At 32.8% G+C, this 27,040-nt stretch overlaps 1 protein-coding gene across 1 annotated transcript; it reads left to right on the plus strand.

Annotated features, from left to right (window-relative positions):
* Positions 1 to 334: 334 nt before the first annotated feature.
* LOC111043738 (prefoldin subunit 1) lies at positions 335 to 6,958 on the plus strand (the record flags this gene model as incomplete). Its single annotated transcript, XM_039422352.1, is given in 3 exon segments — positions 335 to 457; positions 3,970 to 4,098; positions 6,390 to 6,958. Coding segments are annotated over 3 exon segments (348 nt in total), but the record flags the coding sequence as incomplete, so codon positions are not given.
* Positions 6,959 to 27,040: the final 20,082 nt, after the last annotated feature.

Below are 27,040 nucleotides of genomic sequence, written 5' to 3' on the forward strand. Positions count from 1 at the left end.
GAAGAAACATATCCAGCATGCACTGGTGGAGGATTGGAAAATTTAAGGTTCTGAATTACTGGTACTGTAGTAGTAGTCACGATTATAATTATTCTTATTAGAGATTTCTTGTACAAAATTTAAAAAAAATCTGTTAAACCTACGGCTAATCAAAGATTACGGAAATGATTTACCAAAATAAGAAGTTAAGATAGACTATATACTAAATCATTGGTAGCAATACTACTAAATTACTATCTAGTAATATTATTGGAGATTTCTTGTATAGAATGAATACTCCTGTTAAATCTAAGACTTATCAGCTATATTGAAGTAAATATTGATTTGGTTGCAGGCCTTCACTGAGCTACAACATAAATGGCTGGAGACAAGTCAAAAGTTGAAGCTGGCCGATATGCAAATTGAAAATTACAAGAGGTCCAGACAGCACGCAGACTTAACAACACGGGAGTTGAAGGTAGTACAATATTATATTCTTACTTTTCCAAATCGAATATAACGATAATATCCATTCAATAAATTCATGCATACAAACTCACAACAGATCAACTGATAGAGACTTTCAGCTTCATGTCAAAATCCCTTTCAGAATCGAATGCTAGATAACTCCACCAAACTCCATGAAAACCTTCAACAGCTATTTACTCTTTATACAAATATTGTTATGGTTCTCTAAATTAATTATGACATATATGTGATAAAATCGGAATGACGCGTTTATATTTTCATGAATACTTCACCAAAGGAATTTTCATTAAAATTTCCAATTTAATGGAAATATCCAATCCAGAATTTATCCTTCTCTCATTTCCTAGCTTCTCACGAAATATCATTAAAAACTACGAGTTCACAAAATGAAAGCAACGCTACTAATAATCTATCAAAAGTCTCATCCAGTAGCCAGTACACATTATATACATCAGGATAATATAATTAACACTAGATATTGAGTCCAATGCAACAAATAAACCATGTCCCTCTATAGTGTAACTTCGTATAGCCTAGTTATAGAAGAACTATAGAATTGACTTCAATAAACACCATAATTATGTTTCCTTCTAATTGCAGGTTAGAGTTTTTTAGTTTTCAAATATATTGTAGTTTTTCTTATTGAATTGTTTTATTGACAAATGCAATAGTTGTGGAAGTACCAATAAATGTAAACCATATGTGTTGATAACTCTCATAGATGTAACTTATGTCAGCTATACCAGTTTTCAATTAGATTCTCACTTTAGTAGACTTATTTCGATATAAACATGAAAGAGGGGGTGTGCTTGCAATTTATATTGTAGTTCTGATTTTTTAATATATTGTTTGAGTACATAAGAGAAGTCAACAACCAATTTTTTTCATGCAAAATTTCCTTGTGCTAGATACTGAGTGGAACCACGTATTTTCGGTTCAATTTTCAGTTTTCAGCTATTTCCGCCATATCTAGTAATCAGAGACAGAAAAATTCGTTCTCACCATTTTTTAGATTATGAAATTCTAAATAAAATGAGATCCTCGGAGCTCTTTACCTTCAATAAGTAATCAATTATAATTTTTTGAAAAATGAGTGAAACTTTAAAAATAATCAATTCTGATGAATTTTAGTTTTTGATCAACAATATCTCCCGATTGTTATCATTTAAATGTATAATTGAAAATCCCTCTGGGCGTAATTTTGTGCTCTACAATCTGAGACCAGGTAGAGCGCTCTATCTCATATAGATTCCCAGTTACAACTGAAATCAATGCTCCTTGTATTTTTAATAACACCTATTTTTTATTTTCAATCATAATCACCAACACCATTGTAATCACATTAAGATTTCGCACAATGATATAAGTACATGAGATCATGTTCTATGAGAATCACCCGTTAGATGCACTTCATTCATGTTAAGCATGTTTTTCAAAAGAATATTATGATCACCCCGACACATAAATATAGTGGGGTATCATAATTGAGTCTAAGTTTATTATTAGCACATCTTTTGTATGTGTATAATATAATAATTATGTATATGTTTTGTCAATAAACTCCTCTGGTTGCAATTCATTGGCAATCAGAGAAATTATTATTACTAGTATTCATTATTTCCCAGTGGAGAGGCGCGCATAAGGACACCTCAAGGATCAGAATTTCAAACACTCATAACCTCTGACACAATGATCTGATTTCGTCGTACTACAGCTCATTCTTCTCAGCTCCTAAAGGCGGTTCAAAATTATGCATCATAAGTAAATTCGGTTGGAAAATGAAAAATTCATCCTTGAGTACTTCCAATTCAAAAAAATATATACCAATTTCCATATTCAAGGTTAGGTATCACGGTAACCCGTTTTTATAAAAAAAACATAACTTGATCTTGAATTGTAGAACAGAATCTTCTCTTTCATATGCTGCAAACTATTCATGAAGAAATATGTTCGTAGATTAAGATTCAATTGTTAAAAAAAACATGTAATTTAATATATGTTCCTTATATTTACTGTCTCCGCAGTTCTATGATAGGATACAGTGATTCTAGATGAATTTCAGGCAACTAAGCTCGTAGAGGATGAGATTATCTACAATTTGAAACCAATCGTGAGATTTGATGTATCAGACTCGTTTTAGAGACTCATTAACAGTAAAATCGCGAAAAAAGGAAAAAACTAAAATCGCCATTTTTAAAATCGATTGCTACCTTCTAATGGTATTGTTCTTTGAAGTTAAAAGAGAAGAAAATTTTCACTAGAGTTTGAAATATTATTTCACGAGTTTTCATAAGTATTTCACGAGATGCGCAGCTTTGAATATAGAAATTGGTCATTTTTCTATCTATTGGAATACTGTTAAAAGTACACTCAACAATGAATTTTCCATTTTCCGATCGAATTTGACTTATGATGCATGATTTTGAACCGCCGTGACGATCTGAGAAGAATGTACGACGAAATCCAATCATTGTGTCAGAAGTTATAGTGTTTGAAATTCTGATCCGTGAGGTGCCCTTATGCGTGCCTCTCCACTAGGAAATACTGAATGAAGAGCATCTAACGGGTGATTCTCATAGAACATGATCTCATGAATTTATATAATTTGTGAAATCTTAATGGTATGACAATGGTGTTGGTGATGATTGAAGTTGAAGCTAATAATGAAGTGCTTTTAGAAATCCAAGGAGCATTGTTGTCAGGTTTACTTGGAAATTTATATGAGATAGACGCTCTACCTGGCCGCAGATTGCAGAGCACAAAATTACGCCTAGAGGGATTTTCAATCATACATTTAGATGGTAACAATTGGGAGATATTGTTGATCAATAACTAAAATTCATCAGAATTGATTTTCTCTTGAAATTTTACTCATTTTTCAAAAAATAAAACTCAATACTTATTGAAGATAAAGAGCTCCGAGGATCTCATTTTATTTAGAAATTCATAATCTAAAAAATGGTGAGAACGAATTTTTCTGTCCGATTACTAGATTTGGCTGAAATAACTGAAAACTGGAAAATGAACCGAAAATAGGAGGTTTTTGGGCCACTCAGTATCAAGCAGAAGGAAACTTTGCATGAAAAAAATTGGTTCTGGATTTCTCTTATGTGTCCAAAAAAAAAAAATCAGGACCACAATATAAATTGCAAGCATCAATGTATATAGTGACTGGTCTTACAATGACACACACGTCCGTCATGTGTTCTGTCTCACCACCACCCACCCCTTTACCCCACATAAATACCGTACATGAGTCGGATCGGAATGCTGCATGAAAAGTGTGGCTCCTCCTTTACTTGGCAATCTCACAAATATTTTATACTACTGAATGAAAAGTACACAAAAAGTATCTTATACTAGTTCCTCATACTTTTATACTTGTCTGAACATACCTTTAGTGTGAGATAAACTTACCTAATTGTGATTTTTAATAAATAGTTGTAAAATACATGTATGCACGTATTTGAAATATGGGATAATATTTCTTAAAATTTACAGGGTCTATCATCTGACACAAACACGTACGAAAGTATCGGACGAATGTTTGTCTTGACTGAAATTCCAGTTGTCTGTAAAAATTTATCCGACAAAATCTCTACATGCGAAGAAAAAATCAAAACTCTACAGGTTTGTAATTTCTAATATATTTCAAAAATGAAATTTTGATGTTGTACTAGGAACAATGACCTGCTCTTTGAAATACTCTGAATAATTGAATTCAGTATAGAGTGTAAATCATTTCATTTTTTTAAATAAGATTATTCACCTAATCTCAATAATGAAATGAATTACCATCTCAGAATATTTTTTGTAGAATTTTTCTATTGTAACTTACTTATAATGTATCGCTGGAAAGGTTTTTATATAATTCTTGTTCATATTCTGATTTTCAAAAGTACAGTGAATAGATTTGTGCAATGCCTTTCAAATCAATGAGTCACTACTGTAAGAGCCTGTTCACATGACCGCGATTTACGCTCGGTTGTCGCGCGATCGCTCGGTTTTAGTAGACGCCGGCGAATCGCGGCGGTTGTAATCTCAGACTTAACCGAGGACAAATCGCTCATGAATCGCTGTCATGTGTACGAGACTGGCAAATCGAGCCGCGCGACAACCGAGGGTAAGTCGCTGTCATGTGAACAGGCTCTAAGAAATTTTTTGAATAATTAGTGATGGAAGTCCAGATGAGTCTAAAAATATTATAGAGGCTATTTCCTTACAAGTAGGTAAAGTGAAGCTATTTTGACAAAGGGATATAGGTTTTTTTTTCATTTTTATTATTTCATTTCCATTCATTTTGCGAACTCGAAACTTGTCAAATTGCGTGATAGAATGATGGATTCTTAATTTACTGAGGATGGATATAGGCCTTCTTCAGCTCTTCAAGAATTCAGTACGATAAGTATTCAGTTTGTCAAGTATCCAGTAGGTGATACTCTGCTTGAGTGGTCATCTATCTATAATATTATGAATAAAATAATTTTCTTATACATGTGCGGGATATGAAATACGTATCATCACGTCTGAACTAATAGAGCTTTGAGCTGTGAGCTTTGGGGAGTCCGGTCCCACAAGGTGTCAAACTATCAATCCGATAAACTGAAAAACTTCAATAAATAATGAACTGATTAAGATGAAATTTCGCATCAAGACTCAATTTATTACCAAGAATTATGAGGCTTATTTTTATTTATATTGATAAAACAATTCTAATTTAATAATTGAAACAAATTTAATCAATTTGTGATTCAAATTACGTGACTATAAAAGGTCAACCAAACAGTGCATACTCCATGTGACACCGTAGCGCGCGCGGTTCGTGAATCAAAGGTTGCGTATGAAACTAATTTTTTATGCTGGAAATTTCCAACTGATAAAAATTATTCACTTAATTTCAAACAAAATAATGAATATTATTACTCTTATGTTTCCTGGACATGAGAAGATTTCATTTTACAACACCAAATCTTCCCTAGTATAAACTACGGATTACCTGCTAGTCGCTTATGAACTAATGAGATGATTAACTTGCATTTTAAATAAAGATTCTGGATTCATCGAGGGAGGATATAGGTTTTTTTTCATTTTTATTATTTCATTTCCATTCATTTTGCGAACTCGAAACTTTTCATTCATGAGTCACGCGTGCTACCAATCATGCCACGGATTCACTTGGAGAAAGCACTATTTGATTGGGCATTAACTTTGAATCACAAATTAAATTAATTTGTTTAAATTATCAAAATTTCAAGTTATTGATTAATGAAAATCAAGATAAGCCTATATCATCCTCAGTATCCGGTGTTTACCGTTGTAGTTCATTAGTGATAATGCCTCAAACGTGTATTTTATCTATCCTGTACATGTACCGTATAAGCCAATTCATTTATTTATGATAATATAGATTAATTTTGATTCTATTATTGGATTATGTTTCCTGGGCATAAGAAAAATGGTACTAAGTAATGGTACATACAAATGCTATTGTAAAAACGGTACTAAGTAATGGTACATACAAATGCTATGGTAAAAACGGTACTAAGTAATGGTACATACAAATGCTACTAAGCACGTGTTACCTAATAGTTTTTATATTTTTTTCAATATTGAGTTTGCTGTAAGTTTTCTGGAGCAGGCTCTATTGAAATTTGTCCAATATAAATCCGTGAAAAAGGCTTCTAATTCAAAAAAGGCAATCTAAAACTTGACGTTTATTGGGATGAGATGTGTTATAATAATTTTATATTACTAGTTTATGAGAATCTTTTACATGGGAATTCCAAATCTTTATAAATCGCCTAGTAGCTACTGGCAATGAAAACCTGCTCTTGGAAACACAAACATAAACATAATATCCAATCAAATTGATAACATTGATTCTTACTGAATCGCTAATATACTGACTTTTTATTTTTCAGAGTAATAAGGAGCTATTGGAACGCAGTTTGAAAGATAGCGAAAACAATCTTCGTGAAATGGTGCAGCAAAGGAAAGAAGCATCGCAAGAAACATGAATTTCGTTTCAATTTCAAAGACTGTCAATAATAAATCAGTGATGGCTTCAGTGATTGTTCAGCGATTTTAATTGAATTCATCGAGAACAATTGGAATTCAGTATTCATTTAATTCTCATCTTCCTGTAATATCACTCATAATCTGTTGCTAATACTTCAGCACACAATTATTTAATTGGTTTAAAAGCTTTTCTCCGGTTTTTATTTTTTATTTGTTTACTAATATCATCATTTAATTTACTAATAATAAATGTATTGCTTATGAAACAGACATTTCGACATAGTTTCTAATAATATCTTAGTTATTCTTATCTGCCTACGATTTCTTTGAAAACAATGCTCTTAATAATTATTTGATAGAATAACGCTTTTTTTATTGAGATTGTGTTTCATATTGAATGATGTTCTGATAAACCTCTTATAATTTTCAAAAAAATCTTTGTGGAAATTATTAATAAAATTTTAATAAAGTATGTTTTAGTTTATATTCCTTTTAAACTCATGAGCTTTCTGATTCATTTAATCCAGTCAATGAATGCATTATAGAATACATGAAATATACAACAATTCTTTTACTTCGGATTAGCTAGGAGGTAACTTACTGAAATTGGATTAAATATTTTTCTATTCATGTGGTTCACAATGGGCTAAATTCTGGCTTTAATACTTATATTTGAAACAAATTCTGTGATAGGCCTAACTGTATTAAAACAAATTTTCCGATTGATTAACAAATTATGAACTGGAACTGGAGAATAATTATTGATTGATAAAAGATCAAATCCTAATTATTGCAATTAGCCCACTATAATATAATTATTTTTCATTTACACAAATTAGTGGATATTTGAACAGATACCGTAATTGTAAACTCTTGAAAAGGATACACAAAAATAACCTTCCCATTAACACTCGACCAAGAGTGAATATGTCTGAGTTTGAAACTTGAAGATAACTTATCTATCACCTTAATACATACCTTTAATATAATTTAGAAGAATTGAAACTAAACGTGAGAATAATGCAATAATATAACTGAATGAAGTCGAAATATATTTATATTACTCAAATTGAAATTATAGTGGATGAAAATAATTATTAACAACAGCAGGCCTATAGTTAACTGTAATTCTTAGTTGAAGTACAGTTTTTACTTTCCTTGCCCTATTACCATAGGTAAGGAAAGTATTGCTTTCCAAAAAAATTAAGGTACCCCAATTTCTAAATTTCTATACGTTTCAAGGTCCCCTGAGACCAAAAAAGTGGTTTTGGGTATTGGTCTGTGTACACGAAATCTCATCTCCCAATTAACGAAATGACTTGAAATTTTGAACTTAAGGTCCTTACAGTATAAGGATCCGACACGAACAATTTCGATCAAATGCAATTCAAGATGGCGACGAAAATGTTGTCAAAAACGGGGTTTTTCACGATTTTCTCAAAAACGGCTCCAAAGATTTAGATCAAATTTATAGCTAATATAGTTATTGATAATATCTATCAACAATCAACTGACACAAGTCCCATATCTGTAAAAATTTCAATTTCGCCCCATCTATGCAAAGTTTGATTTTTAGATTCTCAATTATCAGGCTCCAGATACAATCTAAACAAAAAAATTCAGGTGGAAAAGATTGAACATGAAAATGTCTACAATTAATGTTCAGTAACATTTTCACCTAAAATTGAAAATAAGCTTGAAATTCGAGAAAATGTGATTATTTAATTGCAAACTATTGGCAATTGAATGTTGATTCTATTAAATCATCACTTTGAAGAGTTATCAGACCTTGTGTGTCTCCAGCGCTATTGTTCTGTCACCAGCTGGCTCAGATCTTTGAATGATAGACTTGAGATGCGCGTAAACACTACCGTCAGGTGATCAATTTTCATAGAAGCAAGGAAAGTTGTGTGAGTGCGCCACACCTGATATTTTTATTAATTAACTTCCATGATGAATAGACTCGATAGTTCGTCACCTCGTATTCGTTGTAAAAGTGTGATCCTGTAAATCACAAATTATAGAGGTTGTACTGTTGAACATAATAATTACATGATATTGTTTTTATAAATTAAACCTATGAGAGATTCATAAATTTGTATGAAATGCATGAATGATGAAAATTATCATTTCATTCATCATAATTATTATTATTATTTAGTGGGTGAGGAAGACTGTTAACTTCTCTATAATTATGTTACAGATAAAATTTCATGATTGTTTTAATATAAAAAATGAAAATAATTAAATCTTTATAAAGATTACAGTGCAGGAGGAAGAGGAGCGTAAGTATCGTCGAATACTTAAGGTTCGATGATGAACTTGGAACTAGGTAAGCTATATTATGGTACAGGAATACACGATCATTATTTCACACTTCCAGAGGTTTGCACAGAATTGTAATAAGTTGAGTATTGACATTATAAAATCCCGTCAGATAGTATTCACTTTTGAAAATCCTGTAGGTTTAAATCGGTAGACTGCTTTATTCAATTTCAAATAATCTCCAGTCAGGAAATAGAATGACTTCTTTAACGATCTGGTTCTAATTCAAACTAGTTTCTTAGGTGACCATAGTGAGGTCCATGTTATAATGACAGTATTTGTTCAACTTTGGTTTTGCTATCCTTGTCTATCATTCGACAAAGCCGGTGGTACTATCCTTTTCTCGGTCCACAACGATGCCAATTATGTTTTTGACAGTGTAGAAATATAATTAATTAATGCAGAGAATCGACATCGCTATTCTCCTATCTTTATCCACTGCCATTATAACGTGGACCTCACTATAAGAAATTTATTGTCAAGATGAAGGACACCCTTCAAATAAATTGCACATTTTTTTTAATTTTCAAGCTAATCATTATGTAAATCCATCTTTTCTCTATGGTAAAAAAGCCAGCTTTCATTTCTGTTTTTTGTTGCCCAAAGTAATTATTAATTAAATCATGCTCTCACTACTCTCTCGTTGATGTTGCACAATAGACGTTTATGAACCAGAATACAGGAAAAATGTGAAATTATGTTTTTTTTAAATTGCACAGAGACAACTTTTTAATCTCTATTTCAAATTTTTCATGTTGCACAAAGCTTTTTCATGTTTCACACTTTTCCTCAACCCTTTGAATTGCAGATGAAACCACAGACTACAGGTTTGTATATTCGTGGTGAAACCCTTGGATAATTTAAATGCTTAAATCAAATAACATTCATCATATAGTTTTCGTTTGGATTTTAAACATTGAAATTTTCACTTATAAATACTTTTCGGTTGACTTTCAGGTGCAATTTAAAAATAGAAATATTTAAAATTTTACTAATAGAGAACATCTACGGTATATAATAAGAGAGAGTAGGGTTGTGTTTGTTCGCATCAAAACATGTCAACTTGTGGATTGCATACCGGAAAAACCGGAATGATTTAGATCTCCAAATTTTGCACATAGATTCTAAAAATATCAATCTTGTGCACCTGGAAGCCCAAATTTTAATTTTCCTTTAGATATTTCAGAATTAATGTTTAAAATTCATTAATGGTACATTTGATTTCATTAAAAAATCACCAAATCATATAGTCGAAATTAAAAAAGGAACATCTGTTTCTATATTGCTTTCTACCTGAAAAACATAGTTTTGAAACTTTGTTTTCCTGATTCAATGTTTAGGCCTACACGTGACATGGATTATTAATTTTTCAGCTAGAACAATTTTTGAGACAAAGTGCTAAATAAACGTCTACAGTTTCATCAATGCTGTATCGGCAATATGATAACGCATGCAGTTGCAGGGGGATGCAACAGTGGGGATATTTATTCAACAGAGACAAAAACACACAAACATGAAATGATTGGAAATGAAAAAAATAGGCTTATAGCCCTTACTATTCCATTCCCAAATTTTGATTTAAAATTAGTCCAAAAGATGCATACAAACTAGCCTAAGCCATTGAAATTTTGGAGGGGGCAGTAAAAATGGTTGAAAGGGTATTATTATTGAATGGGTGGGCTGCTGGTACTGAATTCATATCTAACGTTAGATTTTTTAAAACTTAAAACGTTGAGTGTATTGTTTTCGAACGTAACGCTTTAATTATACATTTCATTTGGATTGAAAAAGGAAACTTGTAAAAGCACCTAATACCCAATGTCAATTTCTATTTACACTCTGGTTTCTAGGTTATATATAGGGTTTCCTCACTAAAAACTTACACTTTTAATTCCTGAGTTTTAATTTTACGAAGTTTAAAATTTAGAAAAATAATTTATATGCATAAATTCACTTTGAAAAGCAAACAAATATAGAATGTTGACGATAATATCATAAATATTATTGTGTTATTATCAGGGGCGGATCCAGAGACGTGTTTTGAGAGGAGGGTTATCATTTTTCCATCTTGCTGAGGTTGATGCTCACATAACTCTAGACTTGTACGAAGGTGGGGCAGTAATGAGTGTACCTACAGTTTCAGGTTGGTTCCGAAACACGGGAAAGTGATTTTAAATGAATTATAGAATTTCCATTTTCTTAAAAATATTTTCCATTTTTTGGTAGACTATTTTTATCGATATTTTTAACTCAATTATCGTTTTGCTGATTATTTATTCATGTTAAATAAACATTTAAAAATGGAGCCCAGTTTTGTACAAATGAGATTCTGAATAAGTAATAATAATAATAATATAATAATAATATAGTCTGAATAAGACAAAGAGAAAATAATAGCGTTTTAAAGGAAGCATGATCAGAGCTAAGATGAATGTAATACACTGATAGAGAATGAAAATTTCAAGAAGGTTCCCAGAAGGTCCCTCTTTGAAATCAAAACAAGAATAAATTAGGTACCGGTACAATTTCGTCAGTACTAAATAAACTATATAGGCTATAGTCCAGGCGCTGGCTTACATTGAGCATACATGAGAGAGGCAGAGAATTTGACTTCGGATTATTGTTAGGGGGTCTTTAGTGTATATGAAACTCGATGTCGTCACGTCCCAGGGTGGTCGACAGCTTGAGGGGGAGGGGGGTAAGTTGTAAAAAACGCGCGCTTATAAAATCGCCTGTCCTGCAGTTACTATTCATAGTACAGCTTTTAATTTTTTCTCAAAATTATGTAACATAACTGGCTTTCAATGTGGTCCTGTACATTTTTGCGATAAACCGCATAGTTTTTCCGTAAAAAAATAAAATATCTCGAAAAATGTATTTTTTTATTATGGACTTTTTGTTATTTCTCGAATATTCAAGTCATTAGCCGACTTAGAGGAAAATGCTCCCAATAAACGTTGTAGGCCGTTTCTTCCTGAGTCCAATGATATATATAGTTTGGGGGTTACGATCATAGATGCGGCGGTGGGAGGGGGATAAGTAGCACTGTTACACTGCGGCGCGGTCCTCCCCCATGATTAATGCGCGTAATGGCCTGTCTATCGCATCGCTCCTACTAGTCTATGCATTCAAATGATGTATTTCAGGAACGCTATCTTTTGTATTTTCGGTCGCTGAACACGATTTTTCAACTCTCAAGCCTCAATAATTGATAATTCCCATCATAATATACAAATTATGGTCAAAATTACAAACTTCATCTCAGTCTGCAAGGAAACTAAGAAATCACTGTTTGAAATAAACGAAGCTTGGGTTTCAAGAAATATATTACTTTTGAATAATGATAATATTTATATGTGTTCATGTTTTATTTCAAATTAGTTTATTGTGATGTGCAGCTGGCTAAATTATTAATTACACACTGGCCACGCTTACTTGATATAGTGGTCAGTTAATTTCCATGAAATGTTTGTGGAATTTCTTAGTTCTTCATGGTGGAAATGGAATTCATCATTCATTCATTATCATAATGATTATGTTCAGAATGAAAATGTTAATCTTTCGTGAATCTTCAGTTTGTCGTGAACGTTTGAGAAATATAATATTTTGAGGAACAGTATTTTTATAATGATATTTCACCAACTTTTGATTGATTCATCCATTATGGTATTCCCGTTCAGACTGTTTTGAAATGGTAACAAGTTATTCAGTATCAATTTTTGTGGATTCGAATAGTTTTGGGCCATGCCTGTTATTCTTCCCCAAACATATTTATATGATTTGTAATTTTATCCACAAATGAATGAATGAATGAATGTATGCACTCCTGCACTTAGCTGATGTATGGATTATTCATTTATAGATTCTTGTATGTCACATTAATAAATCTCTGCCACAGATTTAGAAATCAAGTCTCGATGATTTGGAGAGCATATTATTGGAGTGATTCTTTTACTCTGCTGCTTCTAATATGTTCACTACCGTACCTTTGTTTGATTTTAGACCATAGACATGAAAAGCTATGTCCACCTGTATCACTCCATCTTTATTGAGAATTTTCATAACTCTTCTCATCACAAAGTTTCCATAATCTTGCAGCGTATTGAAGTTTTGAAAAGTGAAGTAGGAGTTGAATTAAAAACTGTTAGGAGAAGGATTAGTAATAATACAAAGAAAATCAAACCTTGGGTGACTAATGGTATTCTTCGATGTATGAGGCGAAGAGACAAAATGTCTCTTAAGGTTCGTAAACAACCATTTAATGTACAGCTGATGGATTGTTTTAAATCATATAATCGAACACTGAAGTCGGCATTGCGAACTCTAAAGGAACAGTATTTCAAGAATAAATTAGTTGAATGTGGAAATAATCTAAGGGCTGTATGGAAGGTTGTGAATGAAGCAACAGATACCCCTTGTAAAACTAATTGTTCTATTAAAGAGTTGGTTACCAAGGATAATCGCATTTTGAGATCTTATCAAGTAAATGAAATAGCAGAGGAGCTTAATGAACATTTTGTGAGTGTTGGTAGAAGAATTTCTGAAAAAATTACTAAGGTAAAGGACAAGATTTTTAGGGAAAAAACTAATAGATTGTTTTGTAATTCGTTTTTCTTTTTCCTGTCATAGCAGAGGAAATTGATAAGTGTATTAAAAACTTGAAGAAAGGGGTAGCACCAGGATTTGATGGAATTTTTTCTAAATGTCTGAGTTCAAATTCTCGCATAATTTCAGTTCCTCTGGCTCATGTAATAAATTTATGCTTTTTGAATGGTGTTTTCCCCGACGAGTTGAAAAAGGCCACTGTTATTCCTTTGCATAAGAATGGTAACAAAAGTGATCCAGGGAACTATCGCCCAATTTCTCTGCTTTCATGTTTGTCAAAGGTGATTGAGAAATGTGTTAAGACTCGTTTGGTCGAATTCTTGGAAAAATATGAAATTTTATCTAATTGCCAATTTGGTTTTCGTAAGGGTGTAAGTACTTCTGATGCAGTATATAATGTTACTAAGAGAATTATTGAAACACTGGACAGGGAAGAAAAATGTATAGCTGTGTTTTTAGATCTCCAGAAGGCTTTTGATACAGTGGACCACAATATTTTATTTAGAAAGTTAGAAGGTATTGGAATTAGAGGTGTTGCATTGGGTTTCTTCAAAAGCTATCTCAGTTGTAGATCACAGGTGGTTAGTGTTGATGGTATAATGAGCTCAGAATTAGAAATTACGATGGGTGTGCCACAGGGAACAGTTCTGGGTCCAATATTATTTTTGATTTACATTAATGACTTACTCAAGATAGAGCTTGAGAGCTGTTCTTTGTTTTCTTTTGCTGACGACACTGTTGCTATTTTCTGTGCATCAAAATGGGAGGATGTTTTTTGTAGAGCTAATGAGGGTTTGAAAGTTATAAAAAACTGGTTAGATTTCAACTTAGTTAGTTTGAATATAGCAAAAACTACTGCAGTGTCATTTTCTTTGACCTCAGCAGGTCAGCCAGATAACCAGGGGAGTTTGGCTTTTCATGAAACTGGATGCGATGATAATAGTTGTCTATGTCCTATAATAATATTTAAGAACAGCACCAAATACTTGGGAATAATCATTGATAAGCATTTGAAATGGAGAGACCATATTTCATATTTATGTTCTAGGTTGAGGAAGACACTGTATAAGTTTGTTCAACTGAGAAATATTTTTACAGTTGAGCAAATTAAAATGGTTTTCTTTGCGCTTGTGCAGTCAGTTGTGCGATATGGTATAATTGGCTGGGGTGGTTGTGGTGTTACCGTTCTTAAGCCTCTTATAGTATTGTATAAGAAAATTATTAAAATATGCTTGAAAAAACCGGTTAGATATCCAACAAATTTGCTCTATAAAGAATTTAATGTTCTCAGTATTGAGCACTTGTATGATCTTGACCTAGCTAGTTTTGTCTATTCGTGGCCCAATAGATTCCCTATAGCCCCTCATGGCGGCTATGTTACTCGTAGACAATCTGAGAGATTTTTGCTAGAACCACCTTGTAGAACAGCGGCTGCCAGTGCTCATGCAGCGTATTATGGTCCTAGACTTTTAAACCGTCTGTTGCTTGAAGTTTCTGGAGCATCCCAATGTATACCAATTTGTTATTATTCTTTCACTTTCAAAACTTTTAGGCAGTATCTTCGACACTACTTATTAGGGAGACAAAATGAAGACTAATTTTGATTTATCTCTCAAATCTGTTTGTAAATCTCAATTCTATTCTTAAAATACATATCTTACTTAGTATAACAGAGCAGAAGAGAATTTGTTGTTTTATTTTTAAATATTGGTGATCTTTATCTTTGATGTAGAACATATAGTTGAATCTCAATTAGGCCTATACTGATTACAAGAGCAACATTTGTATGAAAATAGCATAAGAGAATGGAATTTTCTTTTTTTCTTGATATTGTAATGTAAAATTATAAAATCTAATTATGTTATTAATATTACTATGTATATTAGTATCTTATGCTATCCAACATTCTAGAGATACACCATCCCTCATCACAAGCTTTGCTTAAAGAGGGATGCAACAATATTATTTAGAATATGATATTTTATATTCATTATTTTATAAAGAATGTGTATTTTATGTTTGTAAGTATGAATTGTATATTAATTTTTTGTTGACATCAATAAATTGAATTGAATTGAATTGAATTGAATTCAGGAGAGCCATGTCATCATTTTGCGAATTTGTCAACGATATTTAGGGATTTAGTCAAATCCACAACTAGTTTCACTTACAATTTCATGGGCCAAGTGAGATTAAGAGTTTTTTTTTCAAATATCCATCAGATGTTGACAGAGATTGTGGTTATTGTAGAAATGCATGCTGCACTAAAACTTCAATGCTGAATTATCTTTAAACAGCTACCTAGTAAAAATACAGAGATCAGATCTTTTTGATCTAGAATTAACTAAGACTAGGATTTTTGTTTGATTGCAACGTGGAGAATGAAAGAACTCTGTTTCTTTTTATAGGTGAGAATACACTTTTACAATTTGCCACAACTATGTTCAGATAAAATTCGTTGGAGACCGAATAACTATTTCTTTCTATACGTTCAAAAGAGAATCACACACTTCTTCACTTGCTTCCAGACCATTGATAACATCATGCAGATTCTGTTGTCCATCAGAATCTTGAAGAAAAATGTTATGTTCTTTTGAGAAGGTTATGCTTCTGAAAATCATTCTCATCTCTCATTATTCTTGTTTTACTTCATTCGATGACTTTCTTCACAATCTCCAGTGATATCCATAATGATGTCAACATACTTGAACAGAATATCTTTGATGGAAGATTTATATAGTAGCAGCCATTTTATGAAAGCCTTTGAAGAACTAGCTATTCCATTCACTCAGTTTTGGATGATCGAATGAGGGTTTGCTCCAAAGCATGATCGGTTGTCACATTTATTAAATTTTCAAGGTTTCATTTGACAGAGTGTCAATGTATTGACTGTATAGAGTTAATGTTTCCTTATTGGAAATTATCTTCTACTTCTATGGGTATTTTTTTAGATATAACACAGACTCCATAACATAGTTTGTGTGATTGAATGAAAAAAGTATGGGATCTTTTCTCGTACAGTTTCTATGTGCAATACCAGAGTCCTTCCTTATGAGCATGAATACAATTTAAGATAATTTAAACTATGTTACAATAATCAGTCATAAATTTCAAGTAGTCATTGATTTTGCATCGTGATTCTAAAAAAATTCCACAAATAGCTCCTGACTTCTTTCAAATATACTTTGACAATCTCTCATATTTGAACCGTTCATGAGTCCTTGTAGTTGTTTCATTGAATTGATTGCTTGCTCTCACACCTTAATAATACTGATCTCCCCTCAATAGATTTCCAACAGTATTCTCTCCAAATATATCAAATTCAACAAAGATATCTCCCATTCCACTTTCATTCAAGTACCACCCCAAGACAATCAGTCAAACTCAGCCAGATGAAAAGTATCTATTCATAGATATAAGTTACAGAAATCAGATGATAAAGCTGCGTTTACACCAAAGTTATTAACAACATGTTAATAACTCAATCTTTATAGATTCTATTAGATTGAACGGAACTTGGCAAACACATATGTCCATCATGTGTATGATAAGTTATGTTCAATCTAATAGAATCTATAAAAATTAAGTTATATTAACATCTCGTTAATAACTTTGGTGTAAACGCAGCTTTAGAGTTGTATTTCCTTTGTAATCAAATATTTAGTCATATCACATGGGAGTAATTGGCATTATTTGTACTTCAACTGTAAATTTATATTAAGAAAATATTTTACTCCTGTTAATCGGTGCTCTATATGGGGTAGCCTATATTATTTGTTTAACTTACTCCATTACTTGACTTTCGCAATTCCAAAGTGATCATTGAACTAAATCGAATAATTATTCTCTCTTGATGGAATGTCAGTTTTTTATCGACTGAGAAACACAATAGGATTCCTAACAAGATGGTTTATCATTACAATGTAATCATAAATAATGATAATGAGATGAAGTTTGTAATTTTGACCATAATTTGTATATTATGATGGGAATTATCAATTATTGAGGCTTGAGAGTTGAAAAATCGTGTTCAGCGACCGAAAATACAAAAGATAGCGTTCCTGAAATACATCATTTGAATGCATAGACTAGTAGGAGCGATGCGATAGACAGCCATTACGCGCATTAATCATGGGGGAGGACCGCGCCGCAGCGTAACAGTGCTACTTATCCCCCTCCCACCGCCGCATCTATGATCGTAACCCCCAAACTATATATATCATTGGACTCAGGAAGAAACGGCCTACAACGTTTATTGGGAGCATTTTCCTCTAAGTCGGCTAATGACTTGAATATTCGAGAAATAACAAAAAGTCCATAATAAAAAAATACATTTTTCGAGATATTTTATTTTTTTACGGAAAAACTATGCGGTTTATCGCAAAAATGTACAGGACCACATTGAAAGCCAGTTATGTTTACATAATTTTGAGAAAAAATTAAAAGCTGTACTATGAATAGTAACTGCAGGACAGGCGATTTTATAAGCGCGCGTTTTTTACAACTTACCCCCCTCCCCCTCAAGCTGTCGACCACCCTGGGACGTGACGACATCGAGTTTCATATACACTAAAGACCCCCTAACAATAATCCGAAGTCAAATTCTCTGCCTCTCTCATGTATGCTCAATGTAAGCCAGCGCCTGGACTATAGCCTATATAGTTTATTTAGTACTGACGAAATTGTACCGGTACCTAATTATTCTTGTTTTGATTTCAAAGAGGGACCTTCTGGGACCTTCTTGAAATTTTCATTCTCTATCAGTGTATTACATTCATCTTAGCTCTGATCATGCTTCCTTTAAAACGCTATTATTTTCTCTTTGTCTTATTCAGACTATATTATTATTATATTATTATTATTATTATTATTACTTATTCAGAATCTCATTTGTACAAAACTGGGCTCCATTTTTAAATGTTTATTTAACATGAATAAATAATCAGCAAAACGATAATTGAGTTAAAAATATCGATAAAAATAGTCTACCAAAAAATGGAAAATATTTTTAAGAAAATGGAATTCTATAATTCATTTAAAATCACTTTCCCGTGTTTCGGAACCAACCTGAAACTGTAGGTACACTCATACTGCCCCACCTTCGTACAAGTCTAGAGTTATGTGAGCATCAACCTCAGCAAGATGGAAAAATGATAACCCTCCTCTCAAAACACGTCTCTGGATCCGCCCCTGATAATAACACAATAATATTTATGATATTATCGTCAACATTCTATATTTGTTTGCTTTTCAAAGTGAATTTATGCATATAAATTATTTTTCTAAATTTTAAACTTCGTAAAATTAAAACTCAGGAATTAAAAGTGTAAGTTTTTAGTGAGGAAACCCTATATATAACCTAGAAACCAGAGTTTAAATAGAAATTGACATTGGGTATTAGGTGCTTTTACAAGTTTCCTTTTTCAATCCAAATGAAATGTATAATTAAAGCGTTACGTTCGAAAACAATACACTCAACGTTTTAAGTTTTAAAAAATCTAACGTTAGATATGAATTCAGTACCAGCAGCCCACCCATTCAATAATAATACCCTTTCAACCATTTTTACTGCCCCCTCCAAAATTTCAATGGCTTAGGCTAGTTTGTATGCATCTTTTGGACTAATTTTAAATCAAAATTTGGGAATGGAATAGTAAGGGCTATAAGCCTATTTTTTTCATTTCCAATCATTTCATGTTTGTGTGTTTTTGTCTCTGTTGAATAAATATCCCCACTGTTGCATCCCCCCCTGTGGCAAGCCAACTTGCAATTCTTCAATCCAAATTAAAAACCCTACTTCTAATCTAGAAATATAGTTTATGACTCAAACATGAAACATCATGTCCAAAAACTAACTAACCTTTGAAGTTTTTAATCAAAAACGTAAAACAAAACCACCTTCCATTCTCCATGTTCATGTAGCACAAAGTTTTATCCAAGTTAAACAAAATCAGTAGCAAATGAGTGAGAGAGAAGAAAGAGAGAGTGAGTGAGCCAAGTTGTGAGAGACAGGCAAGGATTAGGAGGCAGCTTCAACAGAAACAAGATTAACGATGTGTTTTATTATGAAGTTGGAAGGCAGCAGTACTAAGGAAGGCGGCAGGCGAATAGAGGCAGCCAGTGTCTAGATAGAGAGGCAAGTGAATAATGGTTTATCCCTACAACGCCTGTCAGCCGGCGAGCAAATTTTAATACCAAAATGCGCTGCATCCCCTTCAACAAATTCCAAATTCCTCGGCTACCGAGACTTTCGGACTCTCTCTGTACTCCTACAAACCTCCCTCCCCTCTAACCTCTCTCGTAAAACTCGTGAGGAAATGCTTGCAACTTCCCAACAATCCACTATGGTGAGATTCACTTTGAACTGTCAGTACTCCTTATAAAAACCACCAGTTTTTCCCATTCAATCAGTGCTGACAGTTTGAAGAAATCTGTCTATAGATGGGGTAGATTCTGTGTGCTCTTAGTGCTGTGTAAATTTGCTGTGCTGTAGATTCCTATTCCTGTCTGTGTTTTACACACCAAGCCACCCGCCTCTATTATTTCTAATTGATCACCTTCGCTGCTGTTGCCATTCGATGCCTGGACATTAATTTGCCTAATCGCTTTTCGTTGCGCTGTCTTGTTGAGTTGACGTCATGACGTGCTTCTTGATGGTTGTTTCTATTGAAGTTGTAGAGTGAGGGGTGGATGGTGAATGATAGACCACTGCAGTACAATATATGGAATATAGATATTGTGTATTTCCTTTTGTGCATTGAAATACTGTTTAAAGTACACTCAAGAACAGAATTTTCTAACGATTCTACGGCTCTAACGATTCTCACGAAATTCAGAACATAGTAGGTTTATAATATAAGTTGGATGAAAAGCTGTTATTTTAACAATTTCACTCTTTCAAGAGCGTATATCTCAAAAACTATTGGGAATATCACATTATTATATAAACTGCTGCTGGGAATTCTTTCCTTTTAATTTCCGAACAGGAGAATCCCACTTCAAATATTTTTGTAATCTTGGCAATTAATGTTATCAAGAAACCTGGATATTATTAATATTGAATTATGATGAGTTATCATTAATATTGGCTAGCAGGTAACCCGTGCTCCGCAAGGGTCTAATTGGAAACTTGACAAACTAAAAACCAAATTGACAAAACTGACCAAATGAAATCTTGAAGAATACAAAGTAGACCTATAACCATCCTCGGTAAAATAAGAATCAATATGCAAAATCTCAAGTTAATAATTAGAACAGTAGTTCAGACGTGATGATGCATTCGTGAATTTCCTATACCGTACGTGTATAAGCCAGTTCTTTCCTTTATTATATTATTATAGATGAGGAGATTCTTCAACACATTGAATGTTTGAGTAAAGGAAATGTAAAGAAAATCATGGGAATGTAAAGAAAATAAAAAAAATTGATCATGCTCCAATTGTTCCTACTTACGAGTATTCTAATTCTACGAGTTCTATTTTAATTCTAATTCTCGTAGTTTTATTTTTTATAACATCGAAACACAAGCATTTATCATTAATATACTTGGTTGATGGAACTCGAGCCCTCGACTCTTCCAGCAGCAGTCTTGGGTTTATTAAATTGGTGTAATTGATTATGATTTTTCATTATCCACAGAAATGAATTCCTCTATCGAAAGCTTATTGTGTTTCTCGCTGAAGTAGCATAATATATCCAACGGAATCCCATAATCTCCTCTACTCAAATAAAATAAGGCTTATCAGGAAAAGTTATAATTTTTTTCGTAGGCTCCTTCTGTTTATTTGCATCAAAGTAGCATTACATAGTACGACGGTATATAGTAGTAGAAGACGGTAGGTGTCACACGTATGTTTGTGCTAAATTTCCGGTGGAGCTGACGTCATTTTATATCCAATCATCTGTTTTTAACAAATAAGTTTCATAAATTGCCAATAGGTGTTGAAAACCTCGGTTGGTGGCGATGACGCAATCTCCCTGGCTGGCCACTGCGCATACATTTTATGACCCCTACCGTTTTCATCTAAATACCATGCATAGTACGTATATAGTAGAAATAAAAACTTATTCAAAGCATCCAAAGTATTCTCATTCTAATTTCTGTAAAGGGTTGTGTGGCAGAGAGGACCTACTTTTTGACCAGCGAAAGAATGCCCCCGGAGGAGTGGAGCAATCTTAGGCTGTACTAGCTTTTTTGAACCGTCCTAAAAACATCAGTCATAAAATAAAAAATATCTCCAAAAACTTCATAAATATTGAATTAGTGATGTAAAACAGGTCAGAAATCGTTTTTGTTCAGTACTTTTTTTGATAAATTCACTCATTTTAAAGATAAATTTCATTTTTGTCAAATTAGTTATTTTCATTGAAACCCCGTATTTTTTTGTTTACAACTCTTCTGCTCAATAACTACTGAACGGAATAATTTTTTTTTGGCATGGATAATCCTTGATTCTTCTTTAAGCCGATGATATAACTATTCTTTAGAAAAAATTGTTGGTTTTCTTAATAATGGGACATTTCTTGGATCAAGTTAATGAATTTTGATTGTAAAACACGAAAAAGTTAGTAATCGACAAACTTTTTTATGGTTAGAATAAACTACACACATGCATCGTATGAAATAATTATAACATCCCAAATTTATTTTCTGTGAAAGAATTGTCAAAATCGACCGAAGCGTTTTCAAAATAGATTGAAATTAATTTAGCTCTCATGTCATAAAGTACACGCAGTTGAGTATTACCAACTGAGTTGATAGAGAGTTGCCAAGATATAATTTTCTAACGGATAAAATCACACTAGAAATGAGTTGGATGTTATACAATATTTATGTATTTTAATCAACATTGAAATAATTTTTAATATAACTTCAATCACTCACCCACATTGTGTATCTTTAAGTTGGGCCTAAACATCGACCAACTCGGCACAGCCCAAGTCACTATCCTCTGATGTTTCACTTTCATTCGAAATTTCAGCCTCAGAATCATCAGAACATTCTTCCTCTAATCCTCCCAAAGAAATGATAAATTCGTCAACAACACTTTCCATTAGCCCATCCTTCTCCCAGTAATTTGCTTCTAATTTTTTAACATGTTCCATGTAGCCTTCCCAGTCAGCCGCGCGAACTTTAGTTACAGCATTCAAAATTACGTCTTTCAAATAGTTCACTGTAAACTCCCCTGTAACATTCATTGCCCTTACCTCGCGTTTTACTTTTGCCCAAGCTAGTTCAATGGGATTCAATTCGCACATATAGGGGGGAAGTCTCAATACTGTATGGCTATGTTCTTCTAATAGACTGTCAACATGGTACACTTTTTGATTTGGCTTATTTTTTTCAATCAAAGAATAGAGCTGGCCTTTCCTCATTGATTGCTCAAAATGAATATTTTTCCCCGTCAACCAGTTTATCATTTCATTTTTGTTGGCATACTTGGATAAGGGTTTTTCTTTTTGAATGCAGTGATAAGGGGTATTATCCATTACTAATACTGAATGAGGAGGAAGATTAGCAATGAGCTTCTCTCTGACCCACTTCATGAAATTATCCCCATTCATTTGACCATGGTAATCCCCTGTTGCTGACCCCGCCCAAAAAAGTAGCAATGAAGGAAGCCAGGAAGAAACCCATTTTCAGAATCAACATGTAGCAATATGTACCTTTTGGATGATGCCGAATCTTTCAAGCATCCTGTAATTTCATGATCTTGCCAGCATTTTTGAAAGATCATATTGCTATCAACCCAAGTTTCATCCATATAAAAAATGTTTCTATTCTTATCACGGAAATTTCTGGTTTTTCTAAGGTATTCGGACCTCCAAAAAACAATATGGGGACGTTCAACTAATATTTTCCGTTTTGATTGGCATTTCACACATCTAAATCCAAGTTTTTTTATAATTATAGGTAATGTCTCACTGCCCCATTTGAAATTGATTTTATCTTTCAAGACCGGTAATAAATTTCTAATAGAGGGTACAGTTTTCTTGATAAGGTAAAATTCATTTATAGTGTTCCTAATCACGTTCAGATCAAAACTGTCTATACTTGAAATGGAATTCTTGGAGTGTGGTCTTGTTTTTCCTTGCGTCGATAGTTTAGTCGATTCTGGTTCTGCTAAACACTTAGTTTCACTACGTATTTTTTCAATCAATCTCTCTGATACACCACAATAATTTGCTGCTCGTTTTGTTGCTTGTGAATGTGAAATTGGTATAGAATTCTTTTCCTAATCACATTTCTCAATAACATGTCTAATGATATTACGCGCTTCACTGTGCACTGTTTGACCACTCTTTCTAATGCCCGACATTGTTATAAAAAAACTAGACAGTAACTAAAACTAATAATCTGTTATATAGGTAATATAAGAAATTTAATTTGAACTGCGCTAATTCAATGTGCACTCACTCGTTTCACGAACTGAACTGAGCTGGAAGCCGTGCAGCGACCTCTATTCAAAGAAAATGCATAATTACTAAGTAAACATGCTTCTATTTATAAACAGGATTTCTTTACATTGATGACTAATACTTTAGTACTGAAAAGCTAACAGCGGAAGCCATTAAATATTATTTCTTTTATGCATAGCCTACCCAACTGATAGATAGGCTATTATGTGAGCTACATGGAGAAAGAATTCCAGTTTAATAATTGAGCAACATATTTATTTATCTTTTATAACTCGAGAACCCTTCAATCAATTTCAGTAATTCTTTCACAGAAAATAAATTTGGGATTTTAAATAAATTTGATTATTTCATACGATGCATATGTGTAGTTTATTCCACTCATGAAAAAATTTGTCGATTACCAACTTTTTCATGCTTTGCAATCCAAATTCACGAACTTCATCCAAGAAATTACCCATTATTAGGAAAACAAACAATTTTTCAGAAAAAAAACACATAACAACGGTTCAGAGAAGAATCAATAAATATGCATGCCAAAAAAAATATTATTCCGTTCAGTAGTTATTGAGCAGAAGAGTTGTAAACATAAAAATACGGGGTTTCAATGAAAATAACTAATTTGACAAAAATGAAATTTATCTTTAAAATGAGTGAGTTTATAAAAAAAAGTACTGAACAAAAACGATTTCTGACCTGTTTTACATCACTAATTCAATATTTATGAAGTTTTTGGAGATATTTTCTATTTTATGACTGATGTTTTTAGGACGGTTCGAAAAAGATAGTACAGCCTAAGATTGCTCCACTCCGACGGGGGCATTCTTTCGCTGGTCAAACAGTAAAGTCTATACTCCACTCTTAATAAAGTCGACTATTCAATTCAATTCAATTCTACTTCAGTGATGAAATCTCTGTTAATTTCTAGTTATACCATTTCCTCAGAAGATTCGCCAACCAAGATATTCGTCTTCGACCCGGTCATCTCCTGCTGTCGATTCTGCCTCCAAGAATTTCAAAAATGTCAAGGAAAGAATTTTTCGAAGAATAAGGCTAATTGAAGGATCTGATGTACTTCTCATGACTAATTTTGTTCTTGGGGCTTATTGTGATTGTGACTAATTCCTTCTTGTTTTATTGTTTATTTTTATTTTACAATAAATTTTAATTCAACGTAGTGAACGAGATATCGATCTCAAGCAGTCAAATGTACATTACTCTTGTTATTGCCATATTATGAGGAACTGAATGTGAATCAAAACTAGTAATAACACAATCTAGTGATGCATAGAGAAAAATATATTTCGGGGAGGATAATAACATTAGCGTTTCCCATCCATCTCCCCAAATATTGGGGGGACGTGTCGCCACTGTGTCCCTTGGTAACTACACCCGTGGATCATAACTGGTAATCCAGTTAATAATATTGGTGGCTGACCACAAAAGAAATTAGGTCTCATTTCAGAGGTGGTGGGAGGGGGTTAGTACATCTCCATATCCCCCCTGAATACGAAACTAAAAATAATGTGTGAGATCGCAACCGTAGAGAACAATACTGATATACTTACTACTATTAAAATTCGGAAAGGGAACAGTTTTGGGCTAGGCCTGTTGGTCCTTTTCTAATCATGTATTTGATTTGTGCATTGTTTAAATTTGAATTTACATTTAATGTAAATGAATAAATGAACCCTAAAATTCTTGAAATGAATAAAAGAATACCAAATGAATGATGCCAAACGCTAACACACCGATTCAAGAGGAACATGAGACTACTCACTTCAATGAAGAATGTAGACACTGTTCTGGATCACAGTACCAGGAGATAGCACTTCCACTCAGGACTCAGGAGTATTACCACCAGCATTGGTTCAATGCCAAACATTGAGTTTATCGTTATAAGCAGCACTGCTGCAGTTAGAAGTGAATCTCATTATAGTAATCCAGCACCACGCTTGCGTAGCCAACAACGTTTTAATAATAAAAATCTTTTATAAGTCTTTGATAAATAATAAGTCTTCCATGAGTATTTAATACGTGATAAATCTTTCATAAGTCTCTAATAGGTATTTAATAATAATATCCAAAGAATATTAATAAATCCTATATATTAAGCGAGCAATTTCTGTATATCAATATATATTTTTATATTTGCTGGTTATTTAATATATTTATGGTTATTTATGTCCAACAAATCTCGAAAACGGCTCCAACGATTTTCACGAAATTTGGAACATAGTAGGTTTATGATATAAAAATTCGATTGCACTAGGTCTCATCCCTGGGAAAACTCGCTGAAGGACATGAAAAGGATAATTCATCCTTGGAAAAACAGATGATAATTTCATCGTCTGTCGATAATAGAAGATGCGTGTGCCTGTTTGGGAGATCAGCTGTATAATCAATCAGCTCACCGTATCTCACGATAGATCTAGAAATTTTAATAGACTTGATCAAAATAATCTGATTTGTTGATATGACATTGTATATCATAATATTCAAATTTAATCATTAGTTTACAGTTTTAAGCGATTAGTGAGTGTTATTTTGTTATCCAATTTGGTTTGTAAAAAATCTTGATTGGAACTTTTCTGTTTTCAAATATTTGCACTGAAAATATTGGACCTGAATTCGAGTGTATGGAACATAACCTACTTTTTGGACCATTTATCTATATATATATATATATATATATATATATATATATATATATATATATAATATATATATATATATATTATATATATATATATATATATATGAATGTCTGTTTGTGTGTTAGTTGTTTGTTCCCTATATACTCGAAAACTACTTGACAGAACGGCATGAAACTTTGGGAATATGCTGTGTGAATATTGGGGATGGTTTCTGACCAGAAATTTCAATAGGGGGGCTAACAATAATTATATATTAATCCATTTTACAGACCTATGTTTTCGAAATCGTTAGGCCGAGCGGCTAACGTAGAACGGGAAGATCATCATGATTCAAGATCATGTTGTAATAATATGATTTAGCATCTAAACTTACCAGCTGTAATAAACACGTCACTCTGCGATAGAATTGTTTACAGGTATTAAAACGGTAGTTTTAAGCACATAGGAAGTCCGTATTGAGATTTAAATGAAAATATTGATTGTCAAATTAATTTCATGATTCACCAAATAAAGTCAAGTGTGACATGAGATACACTGACTTTTTGGCTGTA

The sequence above is a fragment of the Nilaparvata lugens genome, chromosome 2 (genome assembly GCF_014356525.2).
Source record: "Nilaparvata lugens isolate BPH chromosome 2, ASM1435652v1, whole genome shotgun sequence".
NCBI classification, from domain to species: Eukaryota; Metazoa; Arthropoda; class Insecta; order Hemiptera; family Delphacidae; genus Nilaparvata; species Nilaparvata lugens.